General features: G+C 44.6%; 1 protein-coding gene across 2 annotated transcripts; it reads left to right on the top strand.

The window, feature by feature from the left end:
• Window positions 1–1015: 1015 nt before the first annotated feature.
• Window positions 1016–24186, top strand: LOC311122581 (noelin-like; the record flags this gene model as incomplete). Of its 2 annotated transcripts, none has more annotated exons than XM_084196923.1 (6): window positions 1016–1081; window positions 13555–13704; window positions 14508–14663; window positions 17212–17431; window positions 20818–20924; window positions 23512–24186. In XM_084196923.1, 6 exons carry the CDS (start codon window positions 1016–1018, stop codon window positions 24184–24186), a joined length of 1374 nt encoding a protein of 457 aa, XP_084053049.1. The 2 variants fall into 2 exon arrangements, with proteins under 2 accessions (XP_084053049.1, XP_084053048.1); XM_084196922.1 differs by lacking the exon at window positions 1016–1081 and adding an exon at window positions 10551–10700.

The following is a 24186-nucleotide window of genomic DNA, read 5'->3' as shown; positions in this document are numbered from 1 at the left end:
CACCATGTTCACAATGTTGACATCAGCAAACCGCTCACCCACACGATGCCATACACGCTGTCTGCCATCTGCCCAGTACAGTTGAAACCAGGATTCATCCGTGAAGAGCACACTTCTCCAGTGTGCCAGTGGCCATCGAAGGTGAGCATTTACCCACGAACTGTAGTCAGGTCGTCCCTGGTGAGGTCAATGAGCACGCAGATGAGTTTTCATGAGACGGTTTTTGACAGTTTGTGCAGGAATTCTTCAGATGTGCAAACAAACTGTTTCATCAGCTTTCTGGATGGCTGGTCTCAGACGATCCCACAGGTGAAGAAGCCGGATGTGGAGGTCCTGGACAAAATTTGAGAGAAATAAGCTTTTTGTGCATCTGAAAATTTTCTGGGATCTTTTATTTCAGCTCATAAAACATGGGACCAACACTTTGCATGTTGCGTTTATATTTTTGTTCAGTATAAATATTAGAATTGAAAAAGGGTTATGTTTTCTCAATCATAAAAATCATCAAATATTATTCCTATCTCTCTTGCGCGCTCCATGTTGTCCTGCTTGAATTTCCCACGCTCAAGCACGTCACTTCCTGTTTCAGCACGATGGACAGCTCCGCTGTCTCTCTCATTTTGCACCCATCGCTTATTCGGTGGCTCCAGGCAGGGAGACAAAGTTTTGGCAATATCTGAGTAACCGGTGCTGCTTCCCGTATTTTAAACCAACGTTTCCCTTCGCAAATGTTTATCAGAACTCGTTGTACCAATTAGAGAGGAAGAAAGGAAAGAAGTAAGACGGAGAGCAGAAACACCAAGACTGGGGAGCCGAGATGAAATAAATATGCGAAGAGACTGTGATTCCGTAAAACAGATTTCTCGCTTTCTACTATTTGGTTGCTGAGGGATAAGAAGAGAGCGAGCGGCCGCAGCGCTACGAGGGAGCGGAGAGGAGAGGACTTCGGTGCGGGGGAAGCAAAGGGACTGATCTGCATGTGAGAGCGTTGGTTCCACACACCCGGAGGCAAGAAATGCAGCCCTCGAGCAAGATCCTGAGTCTTATCGTCCTCGTGTTGATGGGCACAGAACTCACCCAAGTAGGTTTAAACACACGCCATTTTCCCCGCTGTATTAGAGCTACGCGGTGGTGAGCGGTTAATTGGCTCGAGATCCGATAAAAGATTAGTACCCGGTGCCTGCTCGGTAGCCTAGACAGAACTACGGTGAATTAACCAGTTTCCGCGCTTTAGCAGATTAACGGGTGGGATTACATGGCGTTGATGTGGATACATTGTGCTACACGGTCGCAGATAGCGCCAGCAGCGCCCAATGAATGTCACATAGTCTAACCCTACCGGGGCTGTCTAATGCGCAGGGATAGAGATGTACAAAATCCTAAATGCACACAAATGTGTAAATATACAAATATATTACACACGTATAAATTATAAGCAAATGTAATGAATGAATGACAAATCAACCCATCCAACCAAATCATCTGTGTGAGGGTTATGTCAGAATGGTTATCGTTTTTCATTCTATATTGAATCATTGTGATGTGTCTGATATATGTATCGTTATTCTGCATATGTCGTTTGTTTTGAATAACAAGCAGTCGAATATTATTTCAAGTAGCACAGCACACAGCATGGTCCTTTGAGAAAGCCTAAAGGAGAAGTGACTGAGTGAGGCGCTTGAGAACTTGACTATGGAGATTGTTCTAACCAACAAAGTAAAATGTTACTGGTCTGGCATAAACGATTATCCACCCCAACATATAAATCCAATCACCTGAGATTGATCCAAGGCTGTAATGCTCCAGTTGATAATGTAATTGGAGGATATAGTCAAGTGCTGTTGTATTGTCAAGTGTCTTAATCACCAGCACAGCATTTGTCAATCTGTGAGAGGATGGTGATGGTGCTGTCCTTGGTGCTGATGGTGCATTGTTGTGAGGGAGTTGCCTTTGACACAGCAACTCACAGTGTGCAGTTTACCCTAAAGTTAATTCCCAAAAGTATAGCACAAATGTTTGTATAAAGGGTTGCTCAGATATTCTATAAATTATGTTCTGTCACACCAAACTACAGGTGTATCTAAGAATTAAATAAGAATTTGTTCTTAACTGACTTGCCTAGTTAAATAAATAATATAAAAAGATCTGTTCATTCTCACAGACGTACACTGTCCTGTCCCCCTGTGCAAGTTAACATTAGGCTACCAAACCAAATTGGCATTAGTTCAACATAATAATTAGGTTAACATGAACCATTATGCAGAAATCTATTTCTCAATGTACAAACATAGACCACACAATATTCTATTTTTAAAAATGTAATCCCCTTTAATAAAAATTCAACCCCAGGCCTCAACCTTTACTTAATTTCAGATTGGATTAATGTTAATGGACAGCTCTGTCAAATATCAAGGAGGACGATGTTGGACTGACGTCTGTGCCAAGTGAGGTGTGTGTGTGTGTGTGTTCTACATCACACAGCCTCAGAGAGAAATAGCTGACCCCACAAAACACACAGACACTCATTTCAGCCCTCATCTCTCCCATGCATCTTTCACCATGACCAACACATCACTGTAGTCTCCCTGTAACACTGTGACACAAACACTGTGCTGAGCTCTCAGTAATGCTGACTCTGTTGTACATGTTGCCCTTCTGATCTCATTGATTGAAGAGGAAAAGTCATATGAGGTTAGACTTCATCCTGCATTATACATTTTGGGTGCTGCATGTTGTGGTGTCTGTAAGGGGCTGTGTTGCCACTGTAGTCTGTGGCCTTGGATGGCCTTGGTGTGTGTGTGTGTGTGTGTATGTGTGTGTGTACACGTGTGTGTGTGTGTGCGCGTGTGTGTGTTTATGTGATTGCATGCGTGTGTTTGAGTGTGTGACTGTGCGTGAGCATTTTGGATGGATGTCATTTGTAACAAGGTCAGTCAATATCCGGCCACAGCTTCAACATCCACCGGCCTCCAGCATTATCAGGAACACTATAATACTCACTGTGGAGGACTATTTATAGCTTAAGAGACAACAGAGACTTACAACATCAAACACCACACCCAAGGATGCTGAGGTAGAGGGAAATTGGGTGTTTTGGAAAGGGTTGGAGTGAGAGAGATGGGGGGAGAGAGAGAGATGGGGGAGAGAGAGAGAAATATGGGTCGGAGATAGGCGGAGACAGAGAAAAAACAAAGAGAGAGTGTGTGAGACGGATAGAGAAAGAGGGAGAGAAAGAGAGAAAGAGAGAGAGAGAAAAAGAGAGAGAGAGAGAGAGAAAGTGAAAGAGAAAGAGAGAGAGGAAGCAAAAGAGATGGAGAGAAAGAGAGAGAGAGAGAGAGAGAGCGATAGAGAGTGAGAACAGAACAGAACAGAGCAGAGATAGAAAGAGCAGCACATTGCTTCGTTATCAAAACCAGACTCTGCCAGATTCTGTTTCAACATAACTTGCCCTAGAGGCGATGATTTATGTCACCCCACTTCACTTTTTCCCCTACAGCCTGGACAGATGTCTTTCTGAAAGCACTGCCACTGCAGGCTATTGTTTTATTTTAGAGAGGAACGTGAGAATATTTAGGAGATGTCACTGAGCTGCCAGTGTACATATCAATCAGTGTTATTTCACTGTTAGTAGTCTACAGCAGGGCTCTCTAACTCTCTTCCTGGAGAGCTACCCTCCTGTAGATTTTCCCTCCAACCCCAGTTGTATCCTGATTCAGCTTATCAACCAGCTAATTAGTAGAATCAGATGCACTAGATTAGGGTTGAAGTGAAAACCTACAGGACGGTAGCTCTGCAGGAACAGGTTGGAGAGACATGGTCTGCAGTATACACTGAAATGAAATGTATTCCTGCTTATAAGCAAAAACTAAAGCAGGAAGCACCAGTGACTTGGTTAATAAAAAAGTGGTCAGATAACGCAGATGCTAAGCTACAGGACTGGAAAATGTTTCAGGATTCTTCAGATAGCATTGAGGAGTACACCACATCAGTCACAGGCTTCATCAATAAGTGCATCGATGACGTCGTTCCCACATTGACCGTACGTACATACCCCAACCAGAAGCCATGGATTACAGGCAACATATGCACTGAGCTAGGGTATGGTAGAGCTGCCGCTTTCAAGGAGCGGGACTCTAACCCGGACACTTATAAGCATTCCCGCTATGCCCTCCGACGAACCATCAAACAGGCAAAGAGTCAATACAGGACTAAGATTGAATTGTACTACACCGGCTCTGACGCTTGTCGGATGTGGCAGGGCTTGAAAGCTATTACAGACTACAAAGGTAAGCACAGCCGCGAACTGCCCATTGACACAAGCCTACCAGACGAGCTAAATCACTTCTATGCTCGCTTCGAGGCAAGCAACACTGAAGCATGCATGAGCGCACCAGCTGTTCCGGATGACTATGTGATCACGCTCTCCGTAGCCGATGTGAGTAAGAATTTTAAGCAGGTCAACATTCTCAAGGCCGCAGGGCCAGACGGATTACCAGGACGTGTACTCCGAGCATGTGCTGACCAACTGGCAAGTGTCTTCACCGACATTTTCAACATGTCCCTGACTGAGTCTGTAATACCAAGGACACTAAGATAACCTGCCTAAATGACTACCGACCCGCAGCACTGACGTCTGTAGCCATGAAGTGCTTTGAAAGGCTGGTCATGGCTCACATCAACACCATTATCCCAGAAACCCGAGACCCACTCCAATTTGCATATCGCCCCAACAGATCCACAGATGATGCAATCTCTATTGCACTCCACACTGCCCTTTCCCACCTGGACAAGAGGAACACCTACGTGAGAATGCTATTAATTGACTACAGCTCAGCGTTCAACACCATAGTGCCCTCAAAGCTCATCGCTAAGCTAAGGATCCTGGGACTAAACACCTCTCTCTGCAACTGGATCCTGGACTTCCTGATGGCCACCCCCAGGTGATAAGGGTAGGTAACAACACATCTGCCACGCTGATCCTCAACACGGGGGCCCCTCAGGGTTGCGTGCTCAGTCCCCTCCTGTACTCCCTGTTCACCCATGACTGCATGGCCAGGCACGACTCCAACACCATCATTAAGTTTTCAGACGACACAACAGTGGTAGGCCTGATCACCGACAACGATGAGACAGCCTATAGGGAGGGGGTCAGAGACCTGGCTGTGTGGTGCCAGGATAACAACCTCTCCCTCAACGTGACCAAGACAAAGGAGATGATTGTGGACTACAGGAAAAAATAGAGGACTGAGCACACCCCCATTCTCATCGACGGGGCTGTAGTGGAACAGGTTGAGAGCTTCAAGTTCCTTCGTGTCCACATCTCCAACGAACTATCATGGTCCAAACACACCAAGACAGTCGTGAAGAGGGCACGACAAAGCCTATTCCCCCTCAGGAGACTGAAAAGATTTGGCATGGGTCCTCAGATCCTCAAAAAGTTCTACAGCTGCACCATCGAGATCATCCTGACTGGTAACATCACCGCCTGGTATGGCAACTGCTCGGCCTCCGACCGCAAGGCACTACAGAGGGTAGTGCGTATGGCCCAGTACATCACTGGGGCCAAGCTTCCTGCCATCCAGGACCTCTCTACCAGGCGGTGTCAGAGGAAGGCCCTCAAAATTGTCAAAGACTCCAGCCACCCTAGTCATAGACTGTTCTCTCTGCTACCACACGGCAAGCGGTACCGGAGCGCCAAGTCTAGGTTCAAAAGGCTTCTCAACAGCTTCTACCCCCAAGCCATAAGACTCCTGAACAGCTAATCATGGCTACCCAGACTATTTGCACTGCCCCCCCACCCCCACCCCATCTTTTTACGCTACTGCTACTCTGTTAATTATTTATGCATAGTCACTTTAACTCTACCCACATATACATATTACCTCAACTAGCCGCTGCCCCCGCACATTGACTCTGCACCGGTACCCCCCTGTATATAGCCTCCCTACTGTTATTTTATTTTACTTCTGCTCTTTTTTTCTCAACACTTTTTTGTTGTTGTTTTATTTTACTTTTTTATTAAAAAATACATACATTGTTGGTTAAGGGCTGTAAGTAAGCATTTCACGGTAATGTCTACACCTGTTGTATTCGGCGCATGTGGCAAATCAATTTTGATTTGATTTGATTTGGTTATTTCTACGGTGGAGGATGATTTGTGTCAGGTGCTTTGGTCTGGAGTAGGACAACAACAAGTCACAATGATGGACATCATCTGTTGTTTTATCTCTCTCTCTGTTTCTCTCTATCACACACTCATGTACACACTCACTTTCTCTCAGCCACACAAAGACACACACACACTGAAACAGAAAGAAAGAAATACAGACAGACAGACAGATGCAAACACACACACTGTCAATTCTTCAGCCAATATAACCAACATCCCTCCTCACATCTTGACAGATCTTCCACCATAACACATCAGATGATCCCCTCCATCATTTACATCATTATATTAGCATACACTTCAGGCCCCTAGAGCAGTATGTATGCCAGAGTTCCTTAATGAACATGTATTCAGAGCATAGCTAGTATGTGGAGAAGGTGGCCCGCATCCAGGGAAACTCGAGGGAAGAACCGCCCAGGGAAACCAAACCCCCTCTTGTTTCTCTTTCTATTGGCTCCTGGCTACTTCCTCATTTTATGGGTCAACTGTAGTAACGTAGCTAAGCCTAACCGTAACCGTTTTCCTAACCTTAACCTCATTCTCCTAACCTGCTGCATTAGTTATTCTAAGCTGCCATGTTAATTATCCTAACCTGCTATGTAAACAAACCATCTGTGGCGACAAAGAGGGGGATTGGTTTCCCTGGGTGGTTCTTCCCTGGAGTTTACCTGGTCTTGGGCTGCAGTCAGACCTTAATGAGTATGTGGGCAGTATTTATTCCAAAAGTCCTTCATGTTTGAAGCATAGCTAGTGTGGGCAGTATTTGTTGTGTTTCTTAATGAACATGTTTTTGAAGCAGAGATACTATAGTGAGGGCAGTGTTTGTTGTTGTTGTTTTGTTTTTGTTTTTGGTTCAGCTTGTCAGTTATGCAGAGAAGGGCCAGCTGTTCCCTTGGCAGCTCCCTGAAGGCTTCAAGCCCACTACATCTCCCTGCATGGCAGCTTTAGACCCAACTCTCCCTGCCCTCTCACAGAGACCTGATAAGCAGCTGCTGCTGTTACAGTAGCATAACAGCACTCTGTAACCCTCAAGGTTTCAGGCCCACCTCTCCCTCCACCTCTCTCTCCACCATTACCCCCATCTCTCCCCCATCTCTCCCTCCACCTGCAGAAAAGTGCAAACCTCTGCATGTCATCATACATCTACAAACAAACACAAGCCCACACACAGTTACAGGCTTACTCAGAGAGATATATAACATACTCCCACTTATGCAAACATATGCAGACTCACTCATAGACACATGAGAATGCACTCAAGTTACTTAACACATACATCAACAACTGTACACGTCAGTAAGGGAAAGGAAGAAGAGAGTGAGTGAGAGAGAGAGAGTGAGAGAGAGAGAGAGAGAGAGAGAGAGAGAGAGAGAGAGAGAGAGAGAGAGAGAGAGAGAGAGAGAGAGAGAGAGAGAGAGATAGATGTGTTTATAATGTAAAGTTTACACTATAATCAATTCAGTTCTTGGGACAGAGAGAAAGATGGAGAGAAAGATGGATTGGGTCTGCAGCTGCACTGCATTATGTTGTGATTGACAACTGGGATTTGATTTATTCATAAATCAATGTGAGTGAAACTCTGAAAGTTAGTTATCATCACAGAGTTGTACTAGTGTACATATGTTAAACTGGGGGGACAAAGAGAGACACAAAGAAACAGAGAGAGAGCGAGAGTAAGAGAGAGACAGAGACAGAGACAGACAAAGATACAGATACAGAGTGTTAGTCCCCTGTAGCTCAGTTGGTAGAGCATGGCGCTTGCAACGCCAGGGTTGTGGGTTCGTTTCCCACGGGGGGCCAGTATGAAAATGTATGCACTCACTAACTGTAAGTCGCTCTGGATAAGAGCGTCTGCTAAATGACCAATAAAAAATAAAGGACTAAAATGTAAAAAATATAAAAAATGAGGGAGAGAGCGGGAAAGGGAAGGTGAAATAGAGAGAGAATGGGAGAGTGAGTCTTTTATTTATATCAGTATACTGCATTACTGCGAGGACAGAAATAGCCCATATAGCACTGTGGATATTTGGGGTCTTGATGTAATATCTTGCAGTATTACAGCTAAACCTATAGGTGGAGCACTAGACAACCGTTGTAATGCTCTGCTCGGTGCTCTGATTCTTCACAATGTTTACATGAGACAGATCCCCCCTTTGCTTTGTAATTCAAATATTTATTGAGTAAAATTATCCTAATTGTTAAAGGGAGGGTTCAAAATATTCACAAGGTGATGGGAAAAAAGAAGTGGACAGGTATTGGGCCTACAGAGTATGAGCGCTGATCTAGGAACAGGTATTCAACTTACAGTTAGTGAGTGCATACATTTTTTCATACTTTTTTCATAAAAATGACTAAAATGTAATGTAAATGTAACCCTGTCCATGTAATCTTGGATCAGCACTCCTACTCTGAGATGCTGGTGTGTCATATTGGTGGTGTGGCAATTCTGATGTGGTATATTTGTTGAAGAGGTATGAGTTCACTAGTGATTTTCCTTCTTGATCTTCATTCTTCCAGTCTCTTATGGTCTCTCTCACACACTCTGGTGTTCATCCAGTAGATATCTTCCTCACCGAGTATAATACAGACACTCAGGGTGGGGGGGGGGGGGGAGAGAGAGAGAGAGAGAGAGAGAGAGAGAGAGAGAGAGAGAGAGAGAGAGAGAGAGAGAGAGAGAGAGAGAGAGAGAGAGAGAGAGAGAGAGAGAAGGCTGCCGTAGGCAGACCTGGCTCTCAAGAGAAGACAGGCTATGTGCACACTGCCCACAAAATGAGATGGAAACTGAGCTGCACTTCCTAACCTCCTGCCAAATGTATGACCATATTAGAGACACATATTTCCCTCAGATTACAGCGATCCACAAAGAATTCGAAAACAAACCCAATTTTGATAAACTCCCTTATCTACTGGGTGAAAAACCACAGTGTGCCATCACAGCTGCAAGATTTGTGACCTGTTGCCACAAGAAAAGGGCAACCAGTGAAGAGCAAACACCATTGTAAATTCTTCCCATATTTATGTTTATTTATTTTCCCATTTGTACTTTAACTATTTGCACATGGTTACAACACTGTATATATACATAATAGGACATTTGAAATGTCTTTATTCTTTTGAAACTTCTGAGTGTAATGTTTACTGTTAATATTTATTGTTAATTTCACTTTTGTTTACTATCTACTTCACTTGCTTTGGCAATGTTAACACACGTTTCCCATGCCAATAAAGCCCTTCAATTGAATTGAATTGAATTGAAATTGAATTGAGAGAGAGAGAGAGAGAGAGAGATAACACACTTAAATTGGGTTGTGACATTCATGTGATGTGCGCGGCTATTTAACGAACAATATTATGCCTACTGTCTCTTTAAGATAGTTTGATTTACCAGAAACACCTAAAGTAGCTACACGATGGCGCCAGAGTCTTTCACATAGGCCTACATCGCGTCAATTTACCTTATACTCTAACGCAGTGCTGATGATGATAGGTGCGCGCTGTGGGTATTTTTTAAAATAAAGACATACATGTTTTGTGTTAAAATTGTTGATGTGTATTAATGCATTTGGGATGATAAATTGTTGTTATCCTTATTGTGTGCTCCAGTATGCATATATCTATGATCCTTATTGCCTAGCTCAACTTCATTAAATAAAATAATAATGGACTTTAATACATGGGGTTGTTCATTAAATTAACGTCATGTTGAGTTATTCTAGGTAACCCAACAGCTCGCGCGGGTTGGGGAGAGAAAAATGTCACCTGCCCCGGCCTTCTCGCTACCGGATGAGTGGCGCGACCTTACCCGAAACTGCTCTTTGCCCAATCCCCCCGGGGATAATAACTCGCAATCCGAGATCATACCAGCCAGGCAGCCACGGACCCCCGGTGGCACGGGGAAGGGCGTCTCGAGCAGCAGGCAGGACGAACCTGGCTGACATCACCGTTGCGCGTTGCTCGCGCTGCTATGGATCCGTAGGCACCTCCTCCCTCCCTCAGCCTTTTGGAACAGCCTGTGTGTAGTCACTAGCACTTAATCACGGAGCGTGCGAGTCAGGAGGCAAACGGAGGGCGTGAACTAAAGAGGAACCGAGAACGGGAAAGCCACCAGAGCGCGGGACAGCACAGAGAAAGAGATACCCATCCAGATACATTTTATTTTCTTCATCTCTACCTGCAAACCTGCTCCTCCGGGCTTTTTCCAACTCCGAACCATTCAGCCGTTCACCAGTGATGTCCAAGGAACGACCGACCGAACCGGGGATACGGGTGTTACACCAGCAGGCTATGGCTTCACTAGGCAACATGGATTGCCTTGCTCGTTTCTCGCCGGATTGTGCTGAAATAGAATGAAGCTGGTTTGGGTTAAACGCAGAGTGCAGAGATGTCGGTGCCTTTGCTGAAGATCGGCGTTGTGCTGAGCACCATGGCGATGATCACCAACTGGATGTCGCAGACACTGCCCTCGCTAGTGGGGCTCAACACCACCAAGCTCACCGCGGAGAGGGCAGGCTACCCGGACAGGAGCACCGGAGTAAGTGGCACCGCAACTTTACGCTTCCCGTGGGTTCATTTTGGCTGCATTAAAAATAATGGGTTTCTCTACCATTATTTACCTGGCTGGAAGATGTTCTGTTATTCGCTCGCATGTTTGGTTCATGAATTATTAAAAGTATAATAGGGTTATTAGGCTATTGTCTCCTCCAAAATGTCTTATTTTTTGCTTGACAGGGTCACTAGTATTTATGTTGTGCTGCCTATGTTTTCAGCGCCTTGTTGCTTGTCAGATCTTAGAGAAAATAGAATTTGAGAGGCATGATTAATATCGCCTCTCTCAGCTTGATATCTCGCTGGATAGATATAGAGACGGAGAGCGAGATAGTCCGGTTGTAGGTTACAGTATTTTCGAGGAGTGGCGTGGGAGCGCGCTGCATTGTGAGAGGTGGAGGAGAACAAGGGAGCGCGGTGGAGACTGAGCGCGACAATGGGTTTGTTTGGATGCTGTCATTGATAAAACGCTGCAAGGTAAAAATGAAGTGAAAACGAAATTTCGCATCCAGACCTTTCCAGTGAAGTCAGCTTGGTTCCTGTTTGTCCCCGGCAGCATGGCACCCTCAGTTCAGTTGGGTCTCTGATTATCAAATGAAAGGCGCACCAGAGTAAAAATGGGTCATTTTATTACGCGGGGCATATTGCTTCTTGTCTTTATCTCTTTGTCAAGCGCAATCTGACCTTTTGGTTAATCAAAGGAAATTATTATAATTATTATAAAATATAAATAGTCTAATACTTTGTGAGATATTTTACGCATTAAGGTTGACTAAGAAACCATTCATGGGTTACATTTTTGGCAAAAAGCTATTTGATTACAACATATACAATTTCAATAGTGTCCTTTTTTTTAAACAATACAATCTGCTTCAATGTAAAGGCTGCACTGTAATTAATAAATATCCCTGTGCCTACCTAGTCATTTTAGCTTATTATGTGATGATCAGATGGACAGAATGTTGCGTTATTACATAGTACTAAAGATCAGTAGGGTGGAGTGCTTTGCTCTCTCTGATCTGTACTCCCATGGGATTATTGATAAAAGCTTCCTCCAAATGAACCTGTCTTTCGTGGTGATCCAGTCCTAATGATGGGAGAAGCTAGTGGAGTAGTAGAGTACTACAGTACATACCTAGTAATCCACCACTATATTCAGTCAATGGCCCTGTGAAGTGAATATGAAAAGGTTGCCAGTTGGTTTTAAACATTCAAATAGTTGTATTTTCAATTAATTTACCATATTTTAAGTACATTATTGGTGACATTTTTGGTTAACTTATAGGATAGGATGTACAGTGATGACTGAAACAGGATCCAAGCACTATATCCATTCACTCTCAGTAGTATGCCAGACATATCATAATGCACTTAGATTAATGTTCACCATTGGAATTGGTTGGTCATGATGTAGGCTACAGTAGAACGATAGATTGTGGAATGAGTGTGTGGATTCAGGATCAGGATGCTGTTGGCTTTTATGTACAGTGGTAATGGAAGTGCTAATATTTCAGATTAATCAGGCAGATATTCTATGTCTTAAGAGACTGAATAGGAGGGAAGTGCCTTCAGACTTCAGACGACCAAGGCCGATATGTATTGGCTATTTCCTGTGTTCGTGCCACCAGACCTATACCATTAGACCTGAGGATACATATGCAGCAGGACTCTTTGACTGACAGGCTGTGTGATTACTGGGCCTCAACTTGTTAATCACTCAGGGACAAGGACAGTGACATGTCAATCAACACTGCTGTCAGATGCCTATCAGATTGTGGTTCATTAGCTGTGAGACCATCATCAGCACCACATTCAGCATTCAATGACGACCTCTTGAGTGTTGTAGGATTCTGTATACCAAGTCTTGGCCCAGTCTCAGTGTGGACTGTGTTGATTGTTTAGTCTTGACAATCTCATACCTCCTATTCGTGTTGTTTTATAATTGGACACCAATAACTTTGATAATGTACATAGATGAGTATTTGGACAAGTCTCGACCAGTTCGATAGGCTGCCGTTCCCCTCTGATGGCATTTGATGATTTGATGGAGCGGGGTGGGAGGTGGGGAGGAGTTGAATGGTTCTCATCGTGACCAGATGGCGCCATGCGTGTGCATCCCACAGACTGACGTTATGTAAGCTCTGGCTGTTGCGAGAAAATATCTATGTAGTAGTGAGGGTTTAACACACGACTCCACTCCACCACTGCAACGGGTGCGGCACGTCACCACAAGCCTACACTGTGTGATTGAAACGTACTGCTAAAATAAGCCTATTCAGTCAGAGAGTAGGCGAGGATGGGTGGGGTAGAATACTTTAGTCAACAAATCCCTGACAATTGGATTATAGGATGAATGCTTTTGTTATTCTCTTGTCTCATCTGTTTTCTCTTGTTTTTTCCTTTCATCCCCTCCTCATTTCTTTTTATCCCTCTCTCACCTCTCTCATATCTCTCATCTCTCTCACCTCTCTCATCTCTCTCACCTCTCTCAATTCTCTCACCTCTCTCACCTCTCTCACCTCTTTCACCTGTCTCACCTCTCTCATCTCTCTCAATTCTCTCACCTCTCTCACCTCTCTCATTTCTCTCACCTCTCTCACTTCTCTCACCTCTCTCACCTACCTCACCTCTCTCACCTCTCTCACTTCTCTCACCTCTCTCACACACTCTCCCGTATTCTCTCTATTCCGTCCTCTTCTTTCTCTCTTTCCCACATTGTTACATCATTTTCTTTCTCGCTTCTGTCTGACTCTCTCTCTCTCTCTCTCTCTCCCTCTCTCTCTCTCTCTCTCTCTCTCTCCCTTTCTTGGTCCCTACTTCCCTCCATCGCTCTCCTCCAGGTGTTGCCAGTGAACCCAGAGGAGTCATGGCAGGTGTACAGTTCTGCCCAGGACAGTGAGGGGAGGTGTGTGTGCACCGTGGTGGCACCGCAGCAGTCCATGTGTTCACGAGACGCCCGCACCAAACAGCTGAGGCAACTGCTGGAAAAGGTAACTATGGTGACATAATGTCCACAGCAACACCAATGACCTGTCACGTCTTACCTCACAGATTGTGGACTACAGGAAAAGGAGGACCGAGCACGCCCCCATTCACATTAACGGGGCTGTAGTGGAGCAGGTTGAGAGCTTCAAGTTTCCACATCACCAACAAACTATCATGGTCCAAACACACCAAGACAGTCGTGAAGAGGGCACAACAAAGCCTATTCCCCCTCAGGAGACTGAAAAGATTTGGCATGGGTCCTCAGATCCTCAAAAAGTTCTACAGCTGCACCATCGAAAGTATCCTGACTGGTTGCATCACTGCCTGGTATTGCAACTGCTCGGCCTCCTACCGCAATGCACTACAGAGGGTAGTGCGTACGGCCCAGTACATCACTGGGGCCAAGCTTCCTGCCATCCAGGACCTCTATACCAGGTGGTTTCAGAGGAAGGCCCAAAGACTCCAGCCACCTTAGCCATAGACTGTTCTCTCTGCTACCGCATGGCAAGCGGTACCGGAGCGCCAAGTCTAGGTCCAAATGGCTTCTTAACAGCTTCTACCCCCAAGCCATAAGACTCCTGAACAGGTAATCAAATGGCTACCCGGACTATTTGATTTGACATGGACAGCAGCCCCAGACAAGCCACTACGACAGCAGCACCCTGTCTCAACCTATTCATCGCCACAGACTCTGAGCCCATACTATAGAAACATTCATTAAAGTCAATGTTTTGTGATGGATGAATCCGTGGCCATATTGAGTGTATGCATACCCATTTTCATGTGTCACTGTTCCCCCCTGTGATAGGTCCAGAACATGACCCAGTCCATCCAGGTGCTGGACCAGCGGACCCAGAGAGACCTGCAGTATGTGGAGAAGATGGAGGTGCAGCTGAGAGGTCTGGAGACCAAGTTCAGACAGGTGGAGGAGAACCACAAGCAGAACATCGCCAAGCAATACAAGGTACAGCCACAGTAGCAGCCCAGCATACCTAAACCCACCCTGCTAGGGCTATGGGGGCTATCACCATCACCATCACCATCACCATCACCACTCATCTAATGCAACCACCATCCACCATGGATGGGTTTATGTGTGTGCCCACTGCCCACTCAGGATATGGTCCAGCATCAGATGATAAACAACAACATTCTCACTCAAAAGTTATTCGAAAAAATACTTAGGTGCTGGATCCTCGCAGATAATCAATGGAGAGCACTCAAAAAATGCAATTTCAATACCTATCTATTATCCATGCATGTTTAATTACTGGTTAATGAATGAGTGTTGAGATTGAACCATTGGAGTGCTGCATATTTCTTTTTCAATGGTTCAGCATCACCAACCTCACCTAGAGTGTTTTCTATGGTCTCTAGGAACAGCTCTCAGAGTTGAATGTATCAGGACTGTATCAGAATTAACTAAACACTCAGGACTTAAGACTTTTGATAGGAAGGTTTTGGATTCAATATCTAAATAAACAGTCTTCTTCCTCCATAACAACGTTTGCTTGTAACCGTTATTACAACCGCAACTACCATTTCCACTAATACTAGTACTACTACTAATAACACTAGTAACCATAATTCATTCAGTTGTTTGAGCTGGAGGGATACTGGACCATTCAGTGGCCACATGCAAAAACAATAATCAACCAGATATTAATTAATTGCTTGGCTCACCTTCCTTCCTCCCATCCTCCTCCTCCTCCTCCCTCTCCTCCCTTTAAAATGATTATCACCAATGTCAATTTAGGACCACACACATTTTTTGATTGCTTGATTGCTTGATTTCTTGATTGATTGGTTGATTGATTGATTGAACTAATCAATGAGAGAGGGTAGTAGATACACCAGTAAGTCACAGCTAACCTTTAAAACCACAGAAGAAGAAGGAGGTCAGAAGCTACAGGCACATTGATGTAAGTTTCCTGGCACTCAGACACTCCTCTCCAGTTACCTGGCTAATGATGACAGACTGAACTTCTGCATGTATTGTAGTCTCCTCAACATTAACAGCAGTATCAATGACAAAACAACTATTTCCACCCCCTGCATCCCTGACTGAGTGTCTACATGTCCAATGCATGCCCCCCACATTCATATCATGAGTGCAAAATCAAAGCATGCTTAACATACTCTCTAATCCAGTGTGTGTTTTTCTGTGTCTCTCAGATAGGTTAGTAAGCTAGATGTCAACAGTATGTTATGTTCTTGCTTGCAGGGCTAACTTTAGGACATGTAAAGAGAGAAGAAGGGGCAGGTCAATCCACAGTACTGCGAGATTTACGAGCGTTCACGATTTACCTTTAGCACCATTAGTACTACTACTAAGAAAACCCACCTACCCCTTTCCCAAATAACCAACCAGCCAACCCTACCTACCTGAAACCCCACCTACCCCTTTCCCAAATAACCAACCAGCCAACCCTACCTACCTGAAACCCCACCTACCCCTTTCCCAAATAACCAACCAACCAACCAACCAACCAACCAACCAACCAACCAACCAGCCAGCCAACCCTACCTACCTACCTACCTACCTACCTACCTACCTACCTACCTACCTACCTACCTACCTACCTACCTACCTACCTACCTACCTACCTACCTACCTACCTACCTACCTACCTACCTACCTACCTACCTACCTACCTACCTACCTACCTACCTACCTACCTACCTACCTACCTACGTACCTACCTACCTACCTACCTACCTACCTACCTACCTACCTACCTACCTACCTACATTCTGTAGAAAGGGTTCTACGTTGAACCCAAAAGGGTTTTACCTGGAACCAAAAGGGTTCTATCTGCAACCAAAAATGGTTCTTCAAAGGGTTCTCTTATGGGGACAACCGAAGAACCCTTTAAGGTTCTAGATAGCACCTTTTTTTTTAAAGAGTGTACCTACCTACCTACCTACCTACCACTGATCTTTTCCTGCATGTTACTGGTAGAACATTTCCATCAAAAGGCTTTTTCAAAAGTAAAAATTTAGTTGTTTCCAGTTATTATTATTTTTATTGTTCTTTTACTTTTGGTTTTTGTCTATGCATATTTGGTTACTAAAGACTACTACGTACCTATAAACATTAGTGATAATAACATCTGAAACCCTTTGTTGTGTGTGACATGTAAAAGCATGTAACTCTATTGCATTTTAAACGATGATGACCAATAAAGAGCTTTCCCAATTGTTTCCTGGTGTACTGAGGGCTTGTGTTTAACATAACGGCTCGTCTGCATCATGACGGAGCCTCCGCTTGCTCGCCAATACGGTGGAACACTCACTGGATTTGTTTGCTCAGACACACACAAACACACTGTACACACACACACTAACACACAGGGCTGTTGTGTTACTTTGAGAGAATGTCAGTGTAGGCAAGGCTAGAGTAGTCAGGGCCAGATGGATGCTTTCTTCTTTAAAAAAAAAACCTTTTTGGGAGTCTTTTCTTTTTTGTCTCCAGGCATGACACTGAACCCAGCTTATTTCAATCCTTTCAGGCCATAAAATCGAAAATGGAGGAGCTTAGGCCGTTGATACCAGTGTTGGAGGAGTACAAAGCCGATGCCAAATTGGTATTGCAGTTTAAGGAGGAGGTCCAGAATCTGACGTCAGTTCTAAGCGAGCTCCAGGAAGAGATGGGAGCCTATGACTACGAGGAACTCCACAACAGAGTGTCAGGTCTTGAGGAGAGACTCCGAGCATGCATGCAAAAATTAGGTAGGCTGAGAAAGTTTCTGACTCACACTATCACACACACACACTCTCTCACACACACACACACACACACACACACTCTCTCTCTCTCACACACACACACACTCACACACACACACACACACACCCTTGTCCACATTGTTCATGGATAACTTCTGTATGGTGTTAGACTAGAGTGAAAGCTTCAGGCACATGTACTACACGCCTCAGAAACATTCTACATCAAGGTACACTGTGTACACACATGAAACATCTGAAAAGAAACACACCATCCTTCTCTCAACACACTGGAACACACCTTAGCTTCTTTCCAGATGTCATGAGCAGACATACTATTACACAGCCTATCAGTTAAATATGTATTACATGTATGTCTCACAATTGTTTCAAACACCTGTTTCTCAATATTCTATAGGCCGCCCTTTGTTTAATCCCATTTTACACTGAGAAAAAAAATATTATCCCATATTTTTGCCTGTCTCTGTTTAGCCAATTAGCCAATGTGGCAAGGGTGAATTTGATCATTGAACACATACCAGTGGAGGCTGCTGAGGGGAGGAAGGCTCATAATAATGGCTGGAACGGAGTAAATGGAATGGCATCAAACATATGGAAACCATGTGTTTGATGTATTTGATACCATTCCACTATTCCGCTCCAGCCACTACGACAAGCCCGTCCTCCCCAATTAAGGTGCCACCAGCCGCCTGTGACACATACGTAGGTGAGTTGTATGTACAATCTGTAACCAATTTGAGGTATAATTCTTTGTCACCCTCTCAACTCTATTTAACCATCTCATCTCAGTCTACAACATCCTAGTGATTTATTACAGTGTTAATAAATGCACTGCACACCTACGGTGTAGTCTTACAAGGCTGTCTAGTGGCTGTTGGTGGAAAACACTTCTCAGAGCTGTAGTAGGGTTTGCATTTCAATAGCCTGCTGAATTACTCTGCTATGAATGCAGTGACACGCACACTGTCTGACCTATAAACATCACACACAAACAGAAATTCACACACACACACACAATTCTGCCATCAGTCAAACACAGCTGGAGAGCATGGTAAGTAGTCTCTCCCCCCCCCCCCCTCTCTCTCATTCATAAACATATTCTAACACATGCTAAACACACATAGAAATTGCTATCTGCAACACACATTCTGCCTCTCCCTCATTACCTCTTTCATATTCCCCATCTCTCCCCCTCTATGTGACTTGATGACCTCCTCATCACTACCAGTACATGATTAGTCCTGGACCAGTAGTGGTAGAGTCCTCACTAACAGGTTGTGTCCCAAATAGCACCTTATTCCCTATATAGTGCACTACCTTTAACCAGAGCCCTGAGGGCCCTGGTCAAAAGTAGTGCACTATATTGGGAATAGGGTGCCATTTGGGACGCAGCCCCAGATCAAGCCACATGCGCAGCCTCTGATCTGTGTAGAGTTCTGTGAGGATTAAGTGAAACAGACTGCAGGAGACAGTTCACAGAGATTAGAGATCAGATAAGATAAAGGAGAGGTCAGAGGTCACTCAGCAGGAGACAGTTCACAGAGATTAGAGATCAGATAAGATAAAGGAGAGGTCAGAGGTCACTCAGCAGGAGACAGTTCACATAGTTTAGAGATCAGATCAGATAAAGGAGAGGTCAGAGGTCACTCAGCAGGAGACAGTTCACAGAGTTTAGAGATCAGATCAGATAAAGGAGGATCAGGCTGTTCCTTCTCTAATGTGTCTACATTCACACTAAGATCAGGCTGTTCCCTCTCTAATGTGTCCACATTCACACTAGGATCAGGCTGTTCCCTCTCTAATGGTTCCACATTCACACTAGGATCAGGCTGTTCCCTCTTTAATGTGTCCACATTCATTCACTGATTCCATAATCCTCAAATCATCATTCCATTCCAGAATGACTGACTGATGGTTTTGGGGTTAGATTTCCCCGTAGTCTAGCGCTGGTTGGCTGGAACCATATTCAGGCCAATAGGAGATTAGATTAGACCTCATGTGCATCTTTCGCTCTCCCCGAGGTCCAGACGACCATAATCCAAAGATAGGAACATGGTGATTAGAGGAAATAAATAAATAAACACAGATTATTACTATAGTCTGTAATCCCACGGAGGTATTATGTAATGGGCTGATAGTAGTGGTGTTTGTTTGCTCATGTGATGTTGTGTTTGTCTCGCTGCTGCGGCTGCTGAGGTCTCATAATCACAGCTATACACATGTAAGGGCATGAATGAATACACATACCCAGGAGCACACACCCACATGCAGGGAACATGCACACACAGACACACACACACACACACGCGCGCACACACACACAAACACTCACACTCAAACACACACACAGGGACGTGCTTGATATATTTAATTTAATTTAATACATATCAAAAGTGTGCTAAACACACAAATGATCTAGTTTTAACTTCCGAAACGTTCAAAATGTGGGAAAATAATACCGTGTGGTAGAAAGAGTGAAGACAGATAGACATGAGAGAAAGAGTGAGGGTAAAAGTGACAGGAAAAGAAGAATCAGAAATCTAATCTGGATTCTATGACTCCTTCCCATAATTGCATTTCACAACCACATTAGTGCCAGAGAGGGAATGAGAGAAAGAGGGAGAATCGCATAGAGAGCGAGAGAAGCATAGAGAGAAAAAGAGAGAGTATAATGGGGGACGGGACTGGAGCTGTTTGTTCGTTAGTTGACATTAAGATTTAACAACAGGAACGAGGTTGTTCCCCATCTGTTCATAATGATAAACCCATTAATCAAACTACCTGGCTGTCATCAGGGAACGAGGCGCAGCCAAGCGTTCAGCGCTAGATATGTCAACTTCACATCAACACCTCAATCAAGCCTAATTAACGATATGCTCAGCTCAAACAGCATAGAACAAGTAGCAGCAGCATGAGCACAATGGATCCTACATAACTGGAACAACAATTACATCTCTCTCCCTCCATCTCTCCGCATTTCTCCCCATCTCTCTCTCTCTCTCGCTCCCCATTTCTCTCCCTCCCTCCCTCTCTCTCTCTCTCTCTCTCTCTCTCTCTCTATCTCTCTCCATCGCTCAGACACAAACATAATGCACAGAATACCAAAGACCATTACCTTTATTCTCTGAGGATGACAGACAGATGGAGGCCTAGACATGGACACACACAACAATATACACATTCTATTGTTCTTTTGTGAATGAAGGCTAAGAGTGAATGTTTTGTAAATGATGTTATTGTGTGTAAGTACAAGATTATTTCTTTATTACAGCATACTAGCCAATATGAATCATACAAATGCAGTGTTGAATCTATGAGAATTATATGTTGTATCTATGAGAGGTATTTCTATGTTGGTTATTCCTTTTCAGCATGTGGGAAGTTGACGGGCATCAGCGAACCTGTCACCATCAAGACGTCTGGATCCCGGTTTGGATCCTGGATGACTGACCCTGCAGCACCGGAAGGAGATACCAGGGTATACACACACACACACACACTTCAGCCGTCCATCAACATGGAGAAAATACAATTACCCCTCTTTAAAGCTCCAAAAGCGTGTGAAGCCCAGCTACATTAAGGTAATGATTTCCTTACCTCGGTAGCGTCTAAAGCCCAGCTACATTAAGGTAATGATTTCCTGACCTTGGCACTGTGTTTCACTGCTGTAGCTACTGGAAGATCACACTAGCTGCTTCACATTACACTCATTGCCTGCATCCCAAATGGTACCCTATTCCTATATTGTGCACTACTTTTGACCATGTCCCATAGGGCTCTGATCAAAAGTTGTGCACTATGTAGGGAATAGGGTGCCCTTTGTGATGCACACTATCTCACTCAGATGACATGACTAATGGCACTCAGTTGAAGAGGCCAGGCTGTTAAGAGCCCTGACACACCCATAATAGAGTTGACTCTTCAGAGTCTGACCTTAATAGAAGCTTTGATTAATGTTCATGTGTTTACTCTGTCTGTCTGTCTGTCTGTCTGTCTGTCTGTCTGTCTGTCTGTCTGTCTGTCTGTCTGTCTGTCTGTCTGTCTGTCTGTCTGTCTGTCTGTCTGTCTGTCTGTCTGTCTGTCTGTCTGTCTGTCTGTCTGTCTGTCTGTCTGTCTGTCTGTCTGTCTGTCTGTCTGTCTGTCTGTCTGTCTGTCTGTCCGTCCGTCCGTCCGTCCGTCCTTTGTACTAAATGGCCATGTCTGAGTTAGCTCTCCTGGGCTGGGCATATGTTGGAGGAATAGACAGACCTAGCTTTCATTACTAAATCACATTAAAATGCAAATGCAGAGAATAAATGTGTGGTTTACACCTGAGCCCTGACAGCTAGGTTGTTAATGAAGGGAGGGTGTCAGCCAAGATGTTTATATGACTTTAAAACATACACATGTGCAGATCTGGGGTTTAGAGGTTATAGCACAAATACATTAAGCTCACGCAGACATAAACATACATGACTGTCATAGTCATAATAACATCTGTACATCGATGGAAAACTGTACATGTTACATATGTGGGTATCCCTGCTATTGTTCTATACTTGTGGTTTCTCTGTGTAACGCGCTGCTTGTGAGTTACAAGGTAGTGTGAGAGTCTTGCACTCACAAAAGTTTTAAAAGAATAGAGACATTTCAAATGTTATATTATTGGCTGTGTACAGTGTTGTAACAATGTGCAAGTAGTTGAAGTATGAAAGGGAAAATAAATAAACAGATAAATATAGGTTGTATTTACAATGTTGTTTGGGCTCCACTGGTTGCCCTTTTCTCATGGCAATGGGCCACAAATCTTGCTGCTGTGATTGCACACAGTGGTATTTCGCCTAACAGATATGGGAGTTTATCAATGTTTGATTTGTTTTCAATTCTTTGTGGGTCTGTGTGATCTGTGGGAAATATGTGTCTCTAATGTGGTCATACATTTGGCAGGAGGTTAGGAGGTGTAGCTCAGTTTCCACCTCATTTTGTGGGCAGTGTGCACAAAGCCTGTCTTCTCTTGAGAGCCAGGTCTGCCTATGGCGGCCTCTCTCAATAGCAAGGCTATGCTCACTGAGTCTGTACATAGTCAAGGATTTTCTTAATTTGGAGTCAGTCACAGTGGTCAGTTATTCTGCCACTGTGTACTCTCTGTTTAGGGCCAGATAGCATTCCAATTTGCTCTGTTTCTTGGTTGATTATTTCCAGTGTGTCAAATAGTTAACTTTTTGCTTTCTCATAATTTGGTTGGAACTAAATGTGTTTCTGTCCTGGGGCTCTGTGAGGTCTGTTTGTGTGGGGTCTCTCTCTCTCTCTCTCTCTCTCTCTCTCTCTCTCTCTCTCTCTCTCTCTCTCTCTCTCTCTCTCTCTCTCTCTCGCTCTCTCTCTCGCTCTCTCTCTCTCTCTCTCTCTAAGTAAGAGGAGAACATTAAAGTTTGGTGATGGTGTTTCCTGGACCCCTAAGGCCCTTACATCCGGGCTTTCAAAGATGAATTAGCCAATAAAATTGTCTGGAGAGGGGATGGGAAAGTTGAGGTGTGTCAGAGCTTGGAGGGATGAAGGAGGGAGGGATGGAGGATGGAGGAGGGAGGGATAGAGGAAATGGAGGAAGTGGTCTAGGCAGGCGCCCCGGAAACTTCCTTAAAGCCCCAACCAAAGCCACAGGCGAAAAAAATACGAACCTTTTATCCAGAATGATCCTCATTATCCCTGTGCGGCTGGGCTCATCCCCAACCCCGGCCTGCCTCCACCCAGCTTCCTGTCATTCCTGACTGTTTGTATTCTGAAGCAGCAGGCTGGATCTCAGCTTGGTCTGCTCTGTCAGGAGGCAGGAACACCGCTCCCCGCTCTGCTCTGAGTCAAGCATCCGATTTAATTAGGCTTTCTGTTGACAGCGTGATTTGATTTACAGTGTGAAATGATGCGTGATATATAAATCTTCTATCTACATAATGGTGCATTGAGGAGTTTGATAGGAGGGTTTTAACAGGACTGCAGGGTGCGTTTTATCTTGTTTGTATTATAAAGTTGCTTCTGACTCTGTGTTAATGTTTCCTCTCTTCTCTCTACTCGTCTGTATCTCCATCTGTTAGGTTTGGTACATGGACGGTTACCACAACAACCGCTTCGTGCGGGAGTACAAGTCCATGGCGGACTTCATGACGACGGACAATTTCACGTCTCACCGCCTCCCCCACCCGTGGTCCGGGACAGGTCAGGTGGTCTACAACGGCTCCATTTACTTCAACAAATTCCAGAGCCACATCATCATCAAGTTCGACTTCAAGACCTCCGCCATCAGCAAGGCACGCCAGCTGGACAACGCCGGCTTCAACAACATGTATCACTATGCCTGGGGCGGCCACTCCGACATCGACCTCATGGTGGACGAGGGCGGTCTCTGGGCCGTCTATGCCACCAATCAGAACGCTGGAAACATCGTCATCAGCAAGCTGAACCCCAGCACGCTTCAGATCATCAAGAGCTGGACTACCAACCACCCCAAGAGGAGCGCCGGCGAAGCCTTCATGATCTGTGGTACTCTCTATGTTACCAACGGTTACTCTGGAGGGACTAAGGTGTACTATGCCTACAGCACTAACTCCTCCACATACGAGTACATAGACATCGCCTTCCAGAACAAGTACTCCCATATCTCCATGCTTGACTACAACCCTCGGGACCGTGCTCTCTATGCATGGAACAACGGACACCAGGTTCTGTACAACGTCACACTGTTCCACGTCATCAGCTCACAGGAATTGTAA

This window comes from Coregonus lavaretus (assembly GCF_964263955.1).
Source record: "Coregonus lavaretus genome assembly, contig: HAP1_SCAFFOLD_1241, whole genome shotgun sequence".
NCBI lineage: Eukaryota > Metazoa > Chordata > Actinopteri > Salmoniformes > Salmonidae > Coregonus > Coregonus lavaretus.
Note: the sequence above shows the minus strand (reverse complement) of the source record. Positions and strands in the feature narration are given on the sequence as shown.